The sequence below is a fragment of the Lactuca serriola genome, chromosome 7 (genome assembly GCF_051521515.1).
Source record: "Lactuca serriola cultivar US96UC23 chromosome 7, Lser_US96UC23_V15, whole genome shotgun sequence".
NCBI classification, from domain to species: domain Eukaryota; kingdom Viridiplantae; phylum Streptophyta; class Magnoliopsida; order Asterales; family Asteraceae; genus Lactuca; species Lactuca serriola.
The window spans coordinates 85,357,958-85,377,479 of NC_136414.1; the positions used below are offsets into that span (position 1 = coordinate 85,357,958).

The 19,522-nt window shown below is 40.4% G+C and overlaps 1 protein-coding gene and 1 long non-coding RNA gene across 3 annotated transcripts; one reads left to right on the plus strand and one right to left on the minus strand.

The window, feature by feature from the left end:
- The first annotated feature begins 13,152 nt into the window (after positions 1-13,152).
- LOC145064915 (uncharacterized) lies at positions 13,153-15,712 on the plus strand. 2 transcript variants are annotated; one of them, XR_013688137.1, is made up of 7 exons: positions 13,153-13,437; positions 13,599-13,665; positions 13,785-14,128; positions 14,246-14,610; positions 14,780-14,878; positions 14,965-15,070; positions 15,168-15,712. It is a non-coding gene; the product is annotated as an uncharacterized LOC145064915 (long non-coding RNA). The 2 variants fall into 2 exon arrangements; XR_013688136.1 differs by having other exon boundaries at positions 13,785-14,610.
- A 371-nt stretch (positions 15,713-16,083) lies between these two features.
- Positions 16,084-18,936, minus strand: LOC145061946 (patatin-like protein 2). Its single transcript, XM_079009544.1, has 7 exons — positions 18,634-18,936; positions 18,341-18,522; positions 17,781-17,958; positions 17,536-17,694; positions 16,878-17,183; positions 16,512-16,684; positions 16,084-16,434 (listed from the first exon to the last, which is right to left on the minus strand). The coding sequence occupies exons 1-7, from the start codon at positions 18,775-18,777 to the stop codon at positions 16,293-16,295; spliced, it is 1,284 nt and encodes a 427-aa protein (XP_078865670.1). The 5' UTR covers positions 18,778-18,936; the 3' UTR covers positions 16,084-16,292.
- Between the last annotated feature and the right edge of the window lie 586 nt (positions 18,937-19,522).

Sequence of the window (19,522 nt, forward strand, 5' to 3'; positions counted from 1 at the left end):
GTCAGCTCCCTATCGAAATCCAAATCTACAGGCTTTCCCTTGTTTGCCTGTATTATCTTTGATAGTTGAATGCTTTTTGCTAGGCTTCTTCTTTTTTTAGGGAGCTCAGCTGAAAAATATAATTAAAATTATTAGTCACGATAGCTTATAATAAATGGATAAAAATACCTAACGAATATATCATAATAAGACTTACCATCATGTTCGTGTTCACCACGACCAAAGCCTACAGGAGGTGGTGGATCCCCGACTCCATCACCTCCATGTCCTAAGCCCATAACATCCGCCATCACGTAGAAGAGTATCGCCCAACTAAACCCCATATATAGGCTACAAAATTACAATATGAATAGAATTTATACATATTACATTTACAAAAATAATACATTTTCTATTATAACATTGTAGTTTCCAAATTGCATACAAATACATACACAATATAACATCATACTTTTTTTCCAATATTGCATCCTACTTTTTTGTTTAATTTTTTCCATGCACAAATTCATTATACAAATATAACCTTTACAAAAAATATCATTTATAGAACTTTAGAAGTGTAATAATTCAAAAAAATGGTAAGAAATTGATCATAATACCAAAATATACTTCTAAATACAAAACCACACAAATTCATCTAAATACATTTCCATGAACAAATTAAAATTACTACAAAAACTATAACTTATCAATTAAGAACTTTATCACATCATCTTATATATACCAAATTATTAAACCTAAATATCACATAATCATACATATATACAATAGATTCAATTCCATTTTTTCATTTCATTTTAGACATACAATACAACTTTCATATTGGAATCACCAACTGACTCCCATCAGTCTCTGGCTCTGACTCTCAAACATCCCACCGCAAAGCGGACCTTTAACCCCTCCGGGCAGAAGCTCGTCAACTGCGTAGACTCAATGTCTACGATCCATTTCCTAGCAGCAATGGGGTTCTTCACCCTGTGAAAATCCGGCGCACCACTCCCTCTGAAGTCCTTGAAGGACAATGTGAGCGTAGTTGCCTGGCTACACGCCAAATCGCTCCAAAAAGCTCAGAAGCGATCCTCCATCAGCTCAACTATCCCTTCCTTGATCGACCCGAAGATGATGGGAGTTGACTCAAGGATGCCTCTGGTGATCTCAGACGCGATGAACTCGCGTAGCCTCTCATCCACTGGTTCGGAACCTGAACCTGAACCCGATCCTTCTCCTGAACTGCCAACTACCGGCCTCTGCTGCAGTACCACCATTCTGCAATACATATAGGCAAATATTAGTGATACTGATATCCTTAAAGGGATCTCATCAATTACAAGTTCTTCGGTCTTGTCTTAGCCTTCCTCAATTCGGGTACGGATCCTTTGCTTTCAGTAGTACGGGCCCATACTACCTTCCACATCTATCCGTACCTTCCTCAAGGACTGCCTCGACTCCACCAGATCCCTTTTACCACTGCTGATCTCCACTACTCTTATCCTAGGTTTACCCTAGGAAACCTCTGACTTAACTCAAACCAACCCTCAGCTGCTGAAGGCCTCCTTGTGATGCCAATTAGCCATCACCTGAATACCAACTTGTAACAACGTAAATTTCCAAAACAATTTTTCGTATTTTATAAAAACATAATTCGTTTATTATTCATAAAAACATCTTTGTTTGAAAACTTAATTCATAACATAGAACAATCCCCAAGATCTCATAGCAAAAAAATCCCGTGTGTGTACTGATCAAGCCGGCGCCTTCCCGCGATCCTCACTAGTACCTGAAACACATAACACAGAACACTGCAAGCACAAAGCTTAGTGAGTTCCCCAAAATACCACATATAACACATATTAGCCACTCGAGGCTATAACTTTGTGGGTTCGTGCACCCAAACTCTGTGAACCCTCAGGTTCTAACTCTACAAGCATGCACAGCATAAATCACATAGAAGAATGCAGTGCAACATATAAAATATATATATATATATATATATATATATATATATATATATATATATATATATATAGCATACAAACACTGTATCACATAACTCTGTTTACCTACTCAAGGTAAAGTATAGTGAGAAGACTCACCTCGGATATCTCAGTAAATCTCTGACTCGGTAACTCTGGTCTAGCCCCTGCCTAATCACATGAAATAAATACTCTAATTAATACGACTCTCAGGGCTAGGCTAATCTCTTCCTCTCAATACATCCTCTAGGAAGGGTAAAAGACTATCCTACCCTTCCGATGACTCTAAAGTCCAAACGTTGACTAATCCCTAAAAGTCAACGCAGTCAACGGTCAACCTTGACCAAACTCGCCGAGTGTGCAACTGTGACTCGGCGAGTCCACACATGCTCTTTACTCTCCTAGTCCTCATTCGACTCACTGAGTCAACCTCAACTCTGCAAATCATCACTGATCACAATCTGTGAAATGTCTCGACCCAACTCGCCGAGTCTGGCTCCTGACTCGACGAGTACCATCGTGCACTCTGCCCTCTAGATTCCCTCTGACTCACCAAGCCATTTCCCCCAACTCAGTGAGTCACCAACTGTGTCATTATCGGGAAAACCCTCGTCCTACTCGTCGAGTCAACTAAAGGACTCGGCGAGTTCTTGCCATGCTCAAGCTGAACTGACCTCTTGAGGTCAGATCCGCTCCTCTAAACCATAGATCCAGCTTCCCAAAGCATTATAACCATGTAAATATAACATCTTGGTGCACATGCAAAGGCTCAAAGGCCTTATTTGAAGATATGGCCTCTAAAATGACATCCTAAGTTCATAACCTCCATTAATACCCATAAAGCTCAAGGGAAAAGGGTCTCTGGACCTCTTTGGGTCTAGATCTACAGCACCAACACGAGAAGGGACCAATTACTCCATATAACCATCCTCTAATGGGGCTAAAAAGCCCTAACTCTAAGAATTACACCATAAACTGAAGGAGGGGTCGAATGAATACCTCAAAATGAAGTCTTTGAGCCCTGGAATCACTAGATTAGCACCCTCTTCAGTCTCCTCTTGTCTTGGTCCTCTTCTATTTGCAAAAACACCAACAAAGATCAAGAAATAGCTTCTTTCCTCCCACAAACGCTCTAGCTCACTTAGGGTTTCTCTCTGGGGTTTGGTAGCCACAAATGACGGACATAAGGCCCTTTAAATAGGCCCCAAACCCGAGGAATTAGGGTTTCATTAAACAACGTGGACTCGCCGAGTCCTTGGGGCGACTCGTCGAGTCCAACCGTCCACCCGGATAATGATTCGCCTCTCTACTCGGCGAGTCTACGCATCAACTCGCCGAGTTCTTCCATAAGTCTAGAAATTAAATTGAATAAATATAATACCTGAAATTCCGGATGTTACAATTCTCCCCCACTTGAATCAGACTTCGCCCTCGAAGTCTCAACCCTGAAATAGCTCTAGATGCTGCTCACGCATCTCCCGCTCTGGTTCCCAAGTCAACTTGGATCCTCTCCGATGTTGCCATTGAACCTGCACCTGCGGCACCTCCTTGTTTCTTAGAACCTTGATCTTCCGATCCACAATCACCACTAGTCTCTCCACGTAGTTCAGGCTCACATCCACCTGAATGTCCTCTAACGGCACTACCGCCGACTCTTCGGCTATACACTTCCTCAACTGAGACACGTGGAAGGTATTATGAATCCGCTCCAACTCCGCAGGTAGCTCCAAGCGATACGCTACCCTGCCCACCCTCGCGATCACTCTGAACGGCCCAATATACCGGGGCCCTAGCTTGCCCCTCTTCCTGAATCGAATCACTCCTTTCCAAGGAGATACCTTTAGGAGAACATACTCACCGACCTGGAACTCAAGCTCAGATCGTCCCCTATCCACATAACTCTTCTGACGACTCTGAGCGGTCAACAACCTCTGCCTGACCTGCTGTATTTGCTCTGTCGTCTGAAGCACGACCTCCATGCTACCCATCACTCGTTGCCCTACCTCTCCCCAACAAATGGGAGTCCGACACCTCCTCCTATACAACAGCTCAAAGGGTGTCATACCAATGCTCGAATGATGGCTGTTGTTGTAGGAGAACTCCGGTAAGGGCAAATACGTGTCACAACTTCCGCCAAAATCCAACACACATGCTCGGAGCATGTCCTCGAGCGTCTGAATCGTCCGCTCGCTCTGTCCGTCAGTCTGTGGGTGATATGCCGTAGTAAAATGCAACCTCGTACCCAACTCCTCATGAAATTTCTTCCAAAATCTGGATGAGAAACGCACATCTCGATCTGACACAATCGAGATCGGCACCCCATGCCGCGATACCACCTCTCTCACATATATCTCTGCCAACTTCTCCGCAGAAGAATGGCGAGAAAGTGAGCGCTCTTTGTCAAGCGGTCTACTATCACCCAAATTGCATCGACACCCCTCGCCGTTCTCGGCAATCTGGTGATAAAATCCATGGATAACTGTTCCCATTTCCACTTTGGGACTTCCAGTGGCTCTAACTTACCATGCGGTCTCTGATGTTCGGGCTTCCACTCTGGGACTTCCAGTGGCTCTAACTTACCATGCGGTCTCTGATGTTCGGGCTTAACCCTACGACAGGTTAGGCACCTCTCAACAAACTACGCTACATCTCTCTTCATACAGGGCCACCAATACTCCCTTTTAAGATCAAGAAACATCTTAGTGGCCCCGGGATGGATCGAGAATCTCGATCTATGTGCCTCCTCCATCAAGATGGTACGCGTTCCTCCAACAAAAGGTACCCAAATCTGACCTTGGAAGGTCATAAGCCCTCTGCTATCGGTCACGAACTCCGACACCTGTCCGATAACTCGCTCTCTCTTGAGGTTCTCCGGTCTCACTGCCTCAGCCTGAGCCCCTCTGATGGTGTCCAACACCTGAGTCATCACCGTCAATCTCATACAAATATCCCGAATCGGGGCGCTCTCTGCTCTACGACTCATAGCGTCGGCTACCACATTAGCCTTTCCCGGGTGGTACAGGATCTCGCAATCAGAGTCCTTTACTACATCCAACCATCTCCTCTGACGCATGTTCAGGTTTGGCTGATCCATCAAATACTTCAAACTCTTGTGGTCCGTGTATATCATACACCGAACCCCCTACAGATAATGGCGCCAAATCTTGAGGGCGAACACCACAGCCCCCAACTCTAGATCGTGGGTGGGATACCTTCCCTCATGGGGCTTTAGCTGCCTTGATGCGTACGCGATCACATGCCCCCTCTGCATCAACACCGTGCCCAACCCAGATATCAATGTGTCACAATACACCACGAAGTCCTCCATCCCCTCTGGAAGAGTCAACACCGGGGCTTCGCACAATCTCTGGCGAAGAGTCTCAAATGAGGCCTACTGCTCTGGGCCCCAGCTGAACACCACACCCTTCCGGGTCAACCTGGTGAGAGGAACATCAATCTTGGAGAAATCCCTGATGAACCTCCGATAATAGCCGGCCAACCCTAGAAAGCTCCTGATCTTAGAAGGAGATTCCGGCACCTCCCAACTCATCACCACCTCGATCTTGGCCGGATCTACCAAAATCCCCTTTTGGTTAACGAGGTGACCAAGAAACTGCACCTCTCGTAACCAAAAATCACACTTGGAGAATTTGGCGTAAAGCCTCTCCGATCTCAGCATGCTGAGGATCTCTCGCAAATGCTCCTCATGTTGCTCCCTGGACTTCGAATACACCAGAATGTTGTCAATGAACACAATCACTGATCGATCCAGCATCGGTCTGCATACCCGGTTCATGAGATCCATGAACGCTGCAGGCGCATTGGTGAGCCCAAATGGCATCACCACGAACTCGTAATGCCCATAACGAGTCATGAATGCGGTCTTCTGGATATCCTCCTCGCGCACCCTCATCTGATGATATCCAGATCTCAGATCAATCTTGGAAAACCAAGATGCTCCCTACAGTTGATCGAACAAATCGTCGATCCTCGGCAAAGGATAACGGTTCTTGACCGTTAACTTATTCAGCTCTCGATAATCTATGCACATTCGGTGCGAACCATCCTTTTTCTTCACAAAAGGATCGGTGCTCCCCACGGCGAGCTGATCGGCCGTATAAACCCCTTCCCCAGCAGCTCTTGAAGCTGCGAGGATAGCTCCTGCATCTCTGGAGGTGCAAGGCGATAGGGCGCCTTGGCAATAGGTGCTGCCCCTGGAATCAAATCAATGCGAAACTCAACCTACCTCTTGGGAGGAACACCCGGTAACTCCTCGGGAAAAACATCTGGGAATTCACTCACTATCAGGACCTCCTCAACCATACTCGGTCTCTCTGCACCAACTCTTGAATCCATCACATACGCTACAAAACTACTAAAGCCCTGCTGTAGACTCTGCCTCGCTCTAGCAGCCGAACAAAACGCTGAATCGGGATGAGTACCCTCCCCGTACACCGTAAGAACTCCCCCACTTGGGTCTCGTATAGTCACCAGCTACCGCTCGCAATCGATAACTGCTCCAAATTTTCTCAACCAATCCATGCCTACGATGACACAGACGTCCCCCATTGCAATCGGGACCAAATCAATAGGAAACTCTACACCGAAAATCTCAAGTACACATCCTCGAATCACCTCCGTGGCATACACTGCTCTCTCATCGGCGATGGAGACTCTCAGAGGTCGACTCAACGCCTTTCGACTAATACCGACGTGCTGACTAAAAGCCAACGATACAAAAGATCGACTCGCACCCGAGTCAAATAACACCAAAGCAGGTACAGAACTCACAAGAAAAGTACCTACGCATATCATAATATAAGCACAAAATCTCAAACATTAAAATAAATACATGAAAGAATACATACTAGCCACGACATCGGGCGCTGCGCGGACCTCTTCCGCAGTCAACTAGAAGGCTCTCCCCCGAGCCTTCGGCGTCTCGGTCTTCACCGGCCGACTATCAGAAGCTCTAACAGCAGCAGGGGCAGACCCCTGAGAAGCTCCCTGTGCTGTCCCTCGCAACAGAGGACACTCGGCCTTCTGGTGTCCGGTCTGGTTGTAGTGAAAACACACTGCAAACCCCTTGGGGCAGTCCTTGGCCATATGCCCCTCCTTGCCACACTTGTAGCAAGATCCCGCTCTACAAACTCCATCATGACCCTTGCCGCACTTTCCAAAAGTGCGGCCCTTCTGGCTCCCTGCTCTGGAATCGGCAGGCTTGGCCCGCTTGGCTGCCAGTTGGAACTGTGTCGGTCGCCGATCCCTCCCCTGAGTCTCCGCCTCCTCCCTAGCCTGAGTCTCTAGTTCGATCTCCCTCTTCCGGGCATTTTCCTGAAGCTCGGAAAATGTCCAGAACGAGGAGTTCGCCACGAACTCCCGAATGTCTCTCCTCAAATAACGGCTCATACGTGCCTGCTCAGAAGACACGTGCTCAGGGCAGAACATCGCCCTCTCATGAAACATCCTGGTGATAACCGTAACAGACTCCGTACCCTGCTTGAGGGTCAAAAACTCATGTGCCAACCGATCTTGTTCCACCGAGGGAACGTACTCATCACGAAATATGGTGGTGAACCTCTCCCAGGTCACCGCAGCAAGCTCTGTTGGAGAATAGTGTGCTGTCGCGAACTTCAACCAGTCCTTCGCCCCCAGACGAAGCTGGTTCAGCGCAAACCGAACCCTCAAGTGCTCCGGGCACGAGCAAGTATAGAAACACCCCTCAATGTCAGATACCTATCTCATCGCTGCAATCGGATCCTGCGTCCCATCAAACTCTAGTGGCTTCGTGTTGCTGAACTCCCTGAACAACAACGAGTCACCCCCTTGCGGCCTAGCAGCAGCGACGGCTGCAGTGGCCGCTGCAACAGCAGCCTCAGAAAGAGCGGCATAACGCTCGTCAAAAGTCTCAATCAATGTGGTCTTAATAGACCCGAACATCTCTCGTATCTCTGCCCTGATGGCCGCAGCCACCTCCTCATGGATGATCCGACGGATCTCCTCATCACTAGTCTCGGTGTTCTCTGGCATATGACGTGTCCTCACCATGATCTGCCTCTGAAATACAACATACGATATATTAGAAACTCACTCGAGCATACTCGCACTCGATAACTCATCCCTCCTTGATCCCTGGCATCCCGAAGATTCTTACTTGAACTGTACACCACCCCGGTGTTTTCAGTAGTATGGGCCCAATACTACTGTCCGCACCGTATCAGTATACACCCCAAGTCCTCCTCTTAGGATCCCAAGTCCCAAGTACTCTATTATGCATAATCCACTCTATATAGATCTCTCATAAGCTCCTCACTGCTACCTACTCACTCTTAAGCATCTCATAGCAGCTCACCTCCCCCTAGGCTAAGGCATCACAAATCAGGCCACTCTAGTCCTAATAGGAATACCTATCTCATAAACATATAACATAAGGGTATTTTGGGAAATCACCGTTCGGGCGTGGACTGATCGTACACACGACTCTGCTCTACGCTTTCTAAAGATCTTTTACTCTTTTCATAAAACTTGGTTCTCTTTTGAAAATATTTTTCAAATCTTCAGTTTGAGTTCAAATACGCCCGAAAGTGTACTCGAATCCCTCAAACCAAGGCTCTGATACCAACTTGTAACAACGTAAATTTCCAAAACAATTTTTCGTATTTTATAAAAACATAATTTGTTTATTATTCATAAAAACATCTTTGTTTGAAAACTCAATTCATAACATAGAACAATCCCCAAGATCTCATAGCATAAAAATCCTGTGTGTATACTGATCAAGCCGGCGCCTTCCCGCGATCCTCACTAGTACCTGAAACACATAACACAGAACACTGTAAGCACAAAGCTTAGTGAGTTCCCCAAAATACCACATATAACACATATTAGCCACTCGAGGCTATAACTATGTGGGTCCGTGCACCCAAACTCTGTGAACCCTCATGTTCTAACTCTGCAAGCATGCACAACATAAATCACATAGAAGAATGCAGTGCAACACATAACATATATATAGCATACAAACACTGTATCACATAACTCTGTTTACCTACTCAAGGTAAAGTATAGTGAGAAGACTCACCTCGGATATCTCAGTAAATCTCTGACTCGGTAACTCTGGTCTAGCCCCTGCCTAATCACATGAAATAAATACTCTAATTAATACGACTCTTAGGGCTAGGCTAATCTCTTCCTCTCAATACATCCTCTAGGAAGGGTAAAAGACTATCCTACCCTTCCGATGACTCTAAAGTCCAAACGTTGACTAATCCCTAAAAGTCAACGAAGTCAACGGTCAACCTTGACCAAACTCGCCGAGTGTGCAACTGTGACTCGGCGAGTCCACACATGCTCTTTACTCTCCTAGTCCTCATTCGACTCACTGAGTCAACCTCAACTCTGCAAATCATCACTGATCACAATCTGTGAAATGTCTCGACCCAACTCGCCGAGTCTGGCTCCTGACTCGGCGAGTACCATCGTGTACTCTGCCCTCTAGATTCCCTCTGACTCACCGAGTCGTTTCCCCTAACTTAGTGAGTCACCAACTGTGTGATTATCGGGAAAAACCTCGTCCTACTCGTCGAGTCGGCTAAAGGACTCGGCGAGTTCATGTCATGCTCAAGCTGAACTTACCTCTTGAGGTCAGATCCGCTCCTCTAAACCATGGATCCAGCTTCCCAAAGCATTATAATCACGTAAATCTAACATCTTAGTGCACATGCAAAGGCTCAAAGGCCTTATTTGAAGATATGGCCTCTAAAATGACATCCTAAGTTCATAACCTCCATTAATACCCATAAAGCTCAAGGGAAAAGGATCTCTGGACCTCTTTGGGTCCAGATCTACAGCACCAACACGAGAAGGGACCAATTACTCCATATAACCATCCTCTAATGGGGCTAAAAAGCCTAACTCTAAGAATTACACCATAAACTGAAGGAGGGGTCGAATGAATACCTCAAAATGAAGTCTTTGAGCCCTGGAATCACTAGATTAGCACCCTCTTTAGCCTCCTCTTGTCTTGGTCCTCTTCTATTTGCAAAAACACCAACAAAGATCAAGAAATAGCTTCTTTCCTCCCACAAACGCTCTAGCTCACTTAGGGTTTCTCTTTGGGTTCTGGTAGCCGCAAATGACGGCCATAAGGCCCTTTAAATAGGCCCCAAACCCAAGGAATTAGGGTTTAATTAAACAGCGTGGACTCGCCGAGTCCTTGGGGCGACTCGTCGAGTCCAGCCGTCCACCCGGATAATGATTCGCCTCTCTACTCAGCGAGTCTACGCATCAACTCGCCGAGTTCTTCCACAAATCTAGAAATTAAATTGAATAAATATAATACCTGAAATTCCGGATGTTACATTCGTGGGATAACTTCTGGACAATGGGGGATACAAATGAGGCTGATAGATGAGGAATAAGATGCTTAAATAGGGTACAAGTCCCAGAACTAGGGTTTTCCCAACCCAGACCAGACTCGCCGAGTCAGTCTCCCTGACTCGCCGAGTCGGTCACTTAAGCCGCGACACGGATCACGCTCTGACTCGTCGATTTCCTCCTTGGACTCGACGAGTTAACCCCCTTGACTTAGGGTTTTCCTTTCCTTTCTTGACCTTTCTGATTCCGGGTGCTACAATATGATATGTTATGAGTATGGTATATATGGTTGGTATTTTGGGCGTAACTCACTAAGCTTTTTGGGATTACAGTTTTCAGTGTATTGTTTCAGGTACTTCAGGAGAACGTGGCAAGGCGAAGGCATGATCGTACCGCTCCTCGTGTTTTATGTATTTATGTGTGCTTCTAGGAAATACTCTGATAATAAATGAATTGAAAACCTTTTTGTAATAAATTAATGAATATGAGTTGTTTCTGAAAAGTTTAAATTGGTTGAAAAATTTTTGGACGTTACAAAATAGCTACAGACCCGCATCCGTAGCTATTCCGTTACTTAACTAGGACATCCCATTCTGTAGCTGATCTATAGCGATTCCGTAGCTAATTAGCTACGGAAATTTTCCGTAGCTATTTTCCGTAGGAAAATGCCATGTTTTCTAGTAGTGTATGGATTTTAAGGTCCAAAAACTAAAATACCGTGCAGTTAAAATAGTAATAACATTTAAGCATAGTATCTTAACTCCATGGCTAATTATAGATAATGAAATTTATCAAATTCCTATCTTATATTTAATGACTGAGAGTGAAATAGTAGACGATAAATTTGTGATTACATATTAACTTCAATGGGTTCATTGAAAAATCATTGACTAATATAAAAAAAATTGTTATAACATGTATTTTATATTCCTAAAAAGCTAAGGAGACGTTCTTTTAAAATAAGTGTTAAGCTTTCAAAAGAAATAAGGATAAGATGGGTAAATCGGTTCACAAGTCATGATACATTTATGGATTGCGATTCACCAAATATTAAATTCCAATCTGTTATCAAGTGTTTACGATCGTAAGTTGTGACCGGATGGGAAGGATCGGAAGCTATCAGAATGTGCTCCTACAACAACAGCTTTCATTCTGATTGAGATTGGTAGCAAATAGTCCAAAATAGTCATTGTCATAATTTCTCTGACGTTCTCTCTATGGAATAGCAAATAGTTCGAAATACGTAACAATTTTAGATAGACACGCACCTCAGAAATACTCATTCATCGGATAGCCTAAGGGTCAGCTTTCATGAACTAACAATTAGCAACAACAAAAATCAAAACATAATCATTACTAATGCATGTGCACCATATCAAGCTAGAGTCTTTCCTCGATCAGAGGTAGTTACACTACAAGAAAAGTCCTTATTAGTGACTAATTTTTAGTGACGACCTAAAATTTGGTCACTAAAAGCATCTTTTAGTCACCAAAAATTAAATGGTCACTGAATTTTGGTAATCCTACAAATTTAATGACTAATTGTATGTGGTGGTCACTAACTCGGTCACTAAACCACAAAAAAATTAAATTACTTTTAATTCATATCATAACAACTAGTTAGTGACTAAAAATAATGGTCACTATGTTAACAATATAGTGACTAAGAGTAATGGTCACTATGCTAGAAGCTTAGTGACAAAAAAATGTTTACTGTATTGAAGGTTTAGTAACCAAAAATAGTGGTCACTGACTACACTTATTCAAAACCACATGCTTACTCTTTCATTATTGAAAACTACTTAAATGGGGAAAAACAATTAGTGACCACTCAATAGTTGTCACTAATGGATTACAATTAAAAAACAATTAGTGATCATAAAACAATGGTAACCGACTATCTATATATATATATATATATATATATATATATATATATATATATATATATATATATATAATATTTTTTATTTTTGAAAATGACAACAACTTTGTTTTTTTACACATAATTTTACAAAAACTTGTTACATTGACCGGTCTGTATCAAAAATATTTACTATGATAATATTTGGAAAAAATTGAAAAAAAAGAGAAACATGTTAGAAAAAAAGCCTTGGGTTGTATTTATATTTTCAAACCGTACACATGGTGATGACATAATAGTTGTCAATACATGGAAAAAATTAGTGACTAGAAAATAGTGGTCACTAGTATAATCAGAAAAAGAATACAAACGATTTTTTTACATAGAGAAACAATGCGACAATAGAGTAATGGTCATTGGCTATGAGTTAGAACTGCGAAAATTTTCTGACTATAATATTACGGTAACTGGAAAATTACAAAAGAAAAAGAAATCATTGTTTTACAATTTCAAAGTCATAAACATCATTTTTATTTTTCATTAATTTCATCGATAAGAAAATTGCTTATAACTTATCAACGTAAAATTACAAAAATGCCTTTATTTTACTATTTTTGATTTAATTATATTATCCATAAGAAAAAATGACATAAATATATGCGTTAAATTAGCTTTGTTTTTTTTTTGGTAAGATGGTATACTTTTCAAAGAGTGATTATATATTTGTTTTTTATACAAATTAAATAATCAGCCGTCAATTTATTTAATAAATATATTTTTATATAAAAGCCTTTTTCCAAGTAATAAAACAAGATTACGAGTCGGACCTTTTTACGATCCATTAACCCATCGTCGCCATCATCTGAAAATTAGTCTGAAGGGTATAATTGTAAATAGGCAACTATAAAAGGACAACTTGAGGGCAGAGTCTGTTTCATGCGTTGCCAAAAGGGCGAACGAAATAGAGCAAATTCCGTTATCTATCCACACAAAAATTCAATCTTTTCGCATTCTCTCAATCCTAGATATCCATCGTTTTCTCTGAATCGATATCTTTGCTCTTCGAGAAATTTTGCTTGTTTTTTTGATTCGGAGGTTTTTTCAAAACGAATTTTCTAGGGTTTTTTTTTTGAGAATTCATCAGCCATGGTTTACGATTCGATCGCCAACGCTTCGATCCCGACTTCGGTTTCCAATCCGAAGGAAATTGGCAAGAAAAAGCGGGTACATTTATTGAATTCTATTCAATTGTTCGATTTTATGATGCGTATCGTTTGATTGATGGATAGTTGCGACAGAAACGTGTTGATTTTTTCTTTTTGGGAAAACAGGAAGTTCTTCATGTTTTTTGTTACGATCTAACCTGTTTTTTTTCAATGTTGAAGGTGAATAGGACCGTCAAATTTAAGCAGAGCAAACTTCATGTTCGTCGTGAACAGTGACTTTCTCAAGGTGATTTTTCTCAGTTTTTTTTGTGTTTGTATGTGAATTTTTGTATCATGTGTATTTGATCTGATATGTATTGTATGTAGATGTATTGCTCTTATGGTTAATCAAAAAAAATCTTACAGGGAAGAACAAAGGGTTTACGGAAGAAAACAAAGGCAATGTTCGTGCAAAAATGCCAGACATGCATACCCCAAACAAGGGAGATCGATCACTAGTAAAATTAGTAATTAATTATGGTGGTAAAGAGAACGATGGTCTGATGAATCATTACAGAGATTCCAATAACCCTACTAGTCATACAAGCAGCTTGGGGAGTAACAGATCAGTGACTAATTTCACAAGTAGTAGTAGCCGGAGCAGAAACAGTAGCAATGGTGGTTGTTATTCAGAAAGTATGACAGAAGAAGGTGATGGTGACGATGGATGCCACCATCGAATTGATTATCCCCACTCCTTCTGCTAGAATGTAAGTGGATATTTTAATTGTAATTACATAATTGGCCTTTTTTAGGGTGTTTGTGTATTTTGTATATGGTTGTAACCATTCATGACAATTCTTACACCTTGGAGGTTTTATTATTAGTGGTTACAACAGCTAGTACATGCTTCGATGGCAAGTTTTTGCTTTGTGGTGGAAGAGACATCTTGTGGGTGTATCTATAATGCTCTCTACTTCCTTCAGTTATATCAGCATTGTCTTTACTCTCATGTCAAAGCCTTTATCTCATGCTGCACAAGAGCATTTGTAACTTATTCTACAACAGTTTCTTTTTTAAATGTAATTATCTTTTTATACTCTTTATTAGCTGATTATTCTGACATGCATTTTCTTTCGAATTTACAGCCTGCACCGGACAATTTGTGGGAATGTTCACTAACCTTAATGGTGCATGCAACGCTTATGTATCCTAATCAACACAAAGCTTGAGATCACTTCTAAAAGAACAAGTACATCTCATTACTTTCATCAAGGCTATTTTATTCTTTTTTCCCAACTTCTAACTCTTTTTGTTACTATGTATTGAAGGAAATCTCTTTCAATATGCCACTTTGCAATTCAAAGTTAGATTTATGATTATTCATTTATATAATAGCTTTTTTTTATATCTAATATCAGGTGGATATACAAGCACTTGCACATGCTGTTGAGCTTACAAGACAAGGGGCAGTTGACAGCTTAAAATTTGCAAAGGGTGATCTATTCCAAGCATTTCAAGTAAGCTTACATTATAATGGTCAATTAGAATTGCTACTCATTCAGTCATTCTATGAAATGTCGTTTTTAATCCTGGTTGTTAACAGAATGAAGTGTGTCGGATGAGATTAGACATCACCATGCTTGATGAACTTATTCATGAGTATTGTGTGTATAGGGGCATTGTCAGCTCTGGTGCTCCAAACCCTTCATGTAAGTAGATAAGACTCTGTTTGGTATGATGGAAATCATGGAATGGAATCACAATTAAATGGAATGGAATTGGATCAATTAATTTTTTTTTGCTTAGGTGAAGGAATGAAGATAGGACATGAACCATCGGAATCGGAATCCGCTTTATCTGTTGAAGCCAGAAGTGGATCCAATAAGCTTGTTGATGCTGACATGGATTCACCTGGCACTGAAGAACGATACCCATGTGGCACAATGAGCAACAACCATGAAGACTGTAGTACAAGTGGCAACAAGTGAGCAACAACCATGTTTTTTTAATGCATTTAGCTTATGAACTTTTAGGTTAAATACAAGGATGTAGGGAGAGTCAATCAACTTCCAATTCCTATTACAATATTGAAATAAAGGATGCGTATCTTACTCCCTGGATACTTAGTTGTAATTAAGTTGAATGGATATGCCATATGTAGGTGGTTATAGTCATGAAATACACTAGTTCTAGTAATGTTTTGTAAAGAAAATATGAGCAAGTTTCAAGATAATAGAACACATTTATTGGAAGCTAATATGAGGTTTGATTGATTGTATTGGGTTTAGTTATTGTAATTTTATTCAAACATTATCACTGAAATAATTAAGTATTTTTTTAATTTATAGCAATTACATCAACATTGTAAGTATCGTCTTTTTTTGTATTTTTTTGATTAGTGACCACTTTTTTTGGTCTCTAACAGTAAATATTTAGTGACCACTTTTTGGTCACTATGGTCATTAATATGGTAATGAAAACCAGTGACATTTTTGTGGTCATTAAAAGTCGTCACTAAATGAATAAAACAGTGACGACTTTCTTCAATTAGTGACAATATTAGTGACGAAACGGGTCGTCACAAATTTAGTGACGAGTATATTTTAGTCACTATTTAGTGACCATATTCAATTTTGGTCACAAAATCGATTTTGTGACGGACCTATAGTGACGAAAAGTGACGACTGTAATTTTCGTCACTAAATCATTTTGTGACGAATCGTTCTACTGTTAGTGACCATTTCGTTTTGGTCACTAATTGGCATTTTTTTTGTAGTGTTACAAAATCATATACACAAAACTTTGTTACATAATCATATACGCAACACTTACATACTTCTCTTAACATAAGTATAAAGTTTAAATCATATGTAAGGCAATCTTAGCCCACTTCACCATCAAAGTGATATAGTAATTGAGCCTGTATATCCTTTATACATTAATGCTTGGTTTTTCGAAAGCCCCTAAATTTGGCTTTGTCTCGGACATTATACATGGTTCTGGATTTGCTTTTATTGGTCGTGGCGATCTAAGGTCACGAAGGTGCTTCTCACATGAAAGTTGTTTTGCAAATCTATACAAAAAAACAAAATAGTCACTCACAGAGTAATTAAATGCATCAAGTAGTGCATAGTTAATTAACATGCTTACTGTTTGAGAGCATCTTCATTAGTTTTTTCGCTGTAAGGGACAAACTTTCCGGTTTCCAAGTTCACCCTTGAAACTTTCTTTTTAAGTAAGCCTTCACCAGCTTCAATCAAATATTCCAAATTGTCCTTGGTAGCTCTATCAAGTGAAGACAATGTCCTTTCTAACCCATCCTCCTATGTTTCATAAGACTTTGTTGATATATCATCACAAACTTAATCTTTAGTAGTTACAAGATTCTAACGTACTAAAGCTATAAATACCCCTAAGCAACTCACTCTTATATAAATTCCTAAGTGTAGTTCCTTTGGTATTATTATACTTTTATTCAGATGTTTCGAAGTTGTAACATAAAGGTCACACACAAACCTGGATGCGTAGGTAATTTTGTTCGACATCAAGGGCTTTGAAGACAACAGAAAGGTGGATATCAACCATATCAGTGCTAGATTGAGTGAAAATATCAAGTAGGGGAGTAGACCCATTGCCATTGAACCACCATCCTAACAAGCCCCATTTTGAAGCCTCTTTCGCATTATATTTCCATTTCTTTTTGCATTCCCCAGTTCCGATAGATATAACCAAAAATCTACGATACTCTAGGGGTTGAGGTACGTGAAAATCACTATTTTTGCGAATGAGTTGTTTAGCAATTTCTCCCATTGCAATAAGAGTCTAATAAACAGAAGAAAAAGATGAGTAAGAAGATGTCCATTTTGTAGAGAAATTGTTTTAAAAAGTATTGTTTTCTATATTAATTGTAAATAGATAACCGGTTCCAGATAAATTTAAATGAATCTTTGTCCTTAAACATTCTTAGATCTTGGGATTTTAAGAGTTTTCATAAATGAATTCTAAGGGTCAAATGGCTCATGCTCATTAGTTTGGTTTGCTTCATCATATTTTCATTCTTTTTGTCGGTTTTTATGTACACATGTTGAGATGGTGAATGAAAATGAACATACAAATGAAGTAGTTAGACAAATGGACCATATGTTACAAATTTATAATTGACAAGTATTCGAACCGGATTATTTGCTGCCACACCACCATCAACTAGATTAAACTCATGCTTTTGTCCCTCATGAGTTGTTTCAAAATGATGCGGTGGAAGATAAGTAGGTGCTGCTGATGTTGCTATGCAAATATCCGACAGCAAGGCATTCAAATAGGGCTTTTCCTTCATCTATTAACATGAACACCAATCTATCAACATTAGTTCTGTGATTTATATAACAAATACATCACACAAAGGAAAAAGATAATTAAAACCTCATAGTTGGAAAAGATTGTTGGCTGGAGTGTCGAGATGTCAAAGGTAGGAATAGCAACATTAGTTAATGTATCTTCCAATCGGATGTTTTTAAGCCTCTTCCTAATGGAGTTGTGAAGGTACTTCCCATCATATAGTGGTCCAGTTAAGCTCTTGACGATTTTTGTTAACACATTGCTGTTTTTAAAGAAACCAAAAACATGTCAATATTACTCATTTCGTTAAATTTGCATTTCTTTTGTAACATTTTACTCGAATACTTTAGACACACACAGAGAGAGAGAGAGAGAGAGAGAGAGAGAGAGAGAGAGAGAGAGAGAGAGAGAGAGAGAGAGAGAGAGAGAGAGAGAGAGAGAGAGAGATGTCGTCTAAAAAATACTCTATTGTCTTCTAAGAAAGAAGAATATCTTCTTTTTAAAGTCCGAGAATTTCACTTTGTAACATTTTACTCGAATCCTTTATATTCTCTTATGCAAGGTGAAATGTTATAAATCTGTTATCTTTACATGATTAAACTCATAAAATTTCCAAATTCAAACTAATTAGATGAGGTTGTTACCGATCTTGAGGGAAGATCTTTGGGCTCTTCTGGAGATAGAATTTCTTGATGTCCTTAGCCGCAAACAAAGGGCGCTTTTCTTCATTTGGAGCCGTTAGCATCGCAGTGATGAGACCACCGGTACTTGTCCCTGCAATTATATCAAAATAGTCTGCTATTCTTGCGTCTTCACCATCTATTCTCTGAGAACAAAAATCAGATTTGTAAGATGTCAAAGATATCATACAAGTTCGAACAAAAAAGAAAAAAAAAAAAGAGTTGAATATAGAAAAATCAAAAGAAGCATGTGGTACCTGAAGCTCAGTCTCAAGAAAGTCGAGGATAATAGCTGGTATAAGACCTCTAACTCCACCACCATCAATGCTAAGTACTGTAATCAAGTTCCCCAAAACTGGGGGTTGTATCGCTGATTTCGATCTCTCCATTTGAGTAATCATGAGATATCTCTGTTTATAGGCGGATAAGTTTGTCACTGATTTATCTTTTATCCTTGCAACAGATATATAAGTTGCTTACTTTATTGGTATTCCAATTTATAGACCCGTGCTCTATTTTTCTTGAACTGCACTACCTTTTAAGGCTTCTTAAATTGAGCTTTATTTGATTAGAAAGGTTGGTGTATAAACTATGCAATACCATAGCAGAAGTATATTGCGAAACAAGAAACGACGGAAACCAAAGGGTATTGTTTTTTTACATAAAGTGTCTGTTACTTGTAGCTAGGACTTGAGATTTTTTTTTTTTTGTATACAAGGCATATATATAAAGTGAATATGATAACATCGTGAAATTTTAAAGGTAGCTATATCAATAAGGCCGAGTGGTATACTAAGCACGAGCATGTTTCTGGTTGAGCTGGCCACGAACAACGGGCGTGCACACTACCCCGTTGTTTTGTGGTGATTCGTTGTCGTTGTCTCTCGTGCTCGGCACAACGGAAACGCACGCTCAATCAATTTGAAGCCCTCAATTTCACCATTACTATAGCCGTTGAACGGGTAGTTTGTTTAAAAAAAATTAACCTATTTATTTACCTATAAATACAACATTTTTTAATTCTTATTTTTTACACAGTTTTTTTCTTTCTCTATACACAAACTACACACTACATCTTCACAACCAAAAACCATGGATCCCAACAAAAATACCCCTCCAAACTACAGAAATCGCAAACCCGATAAA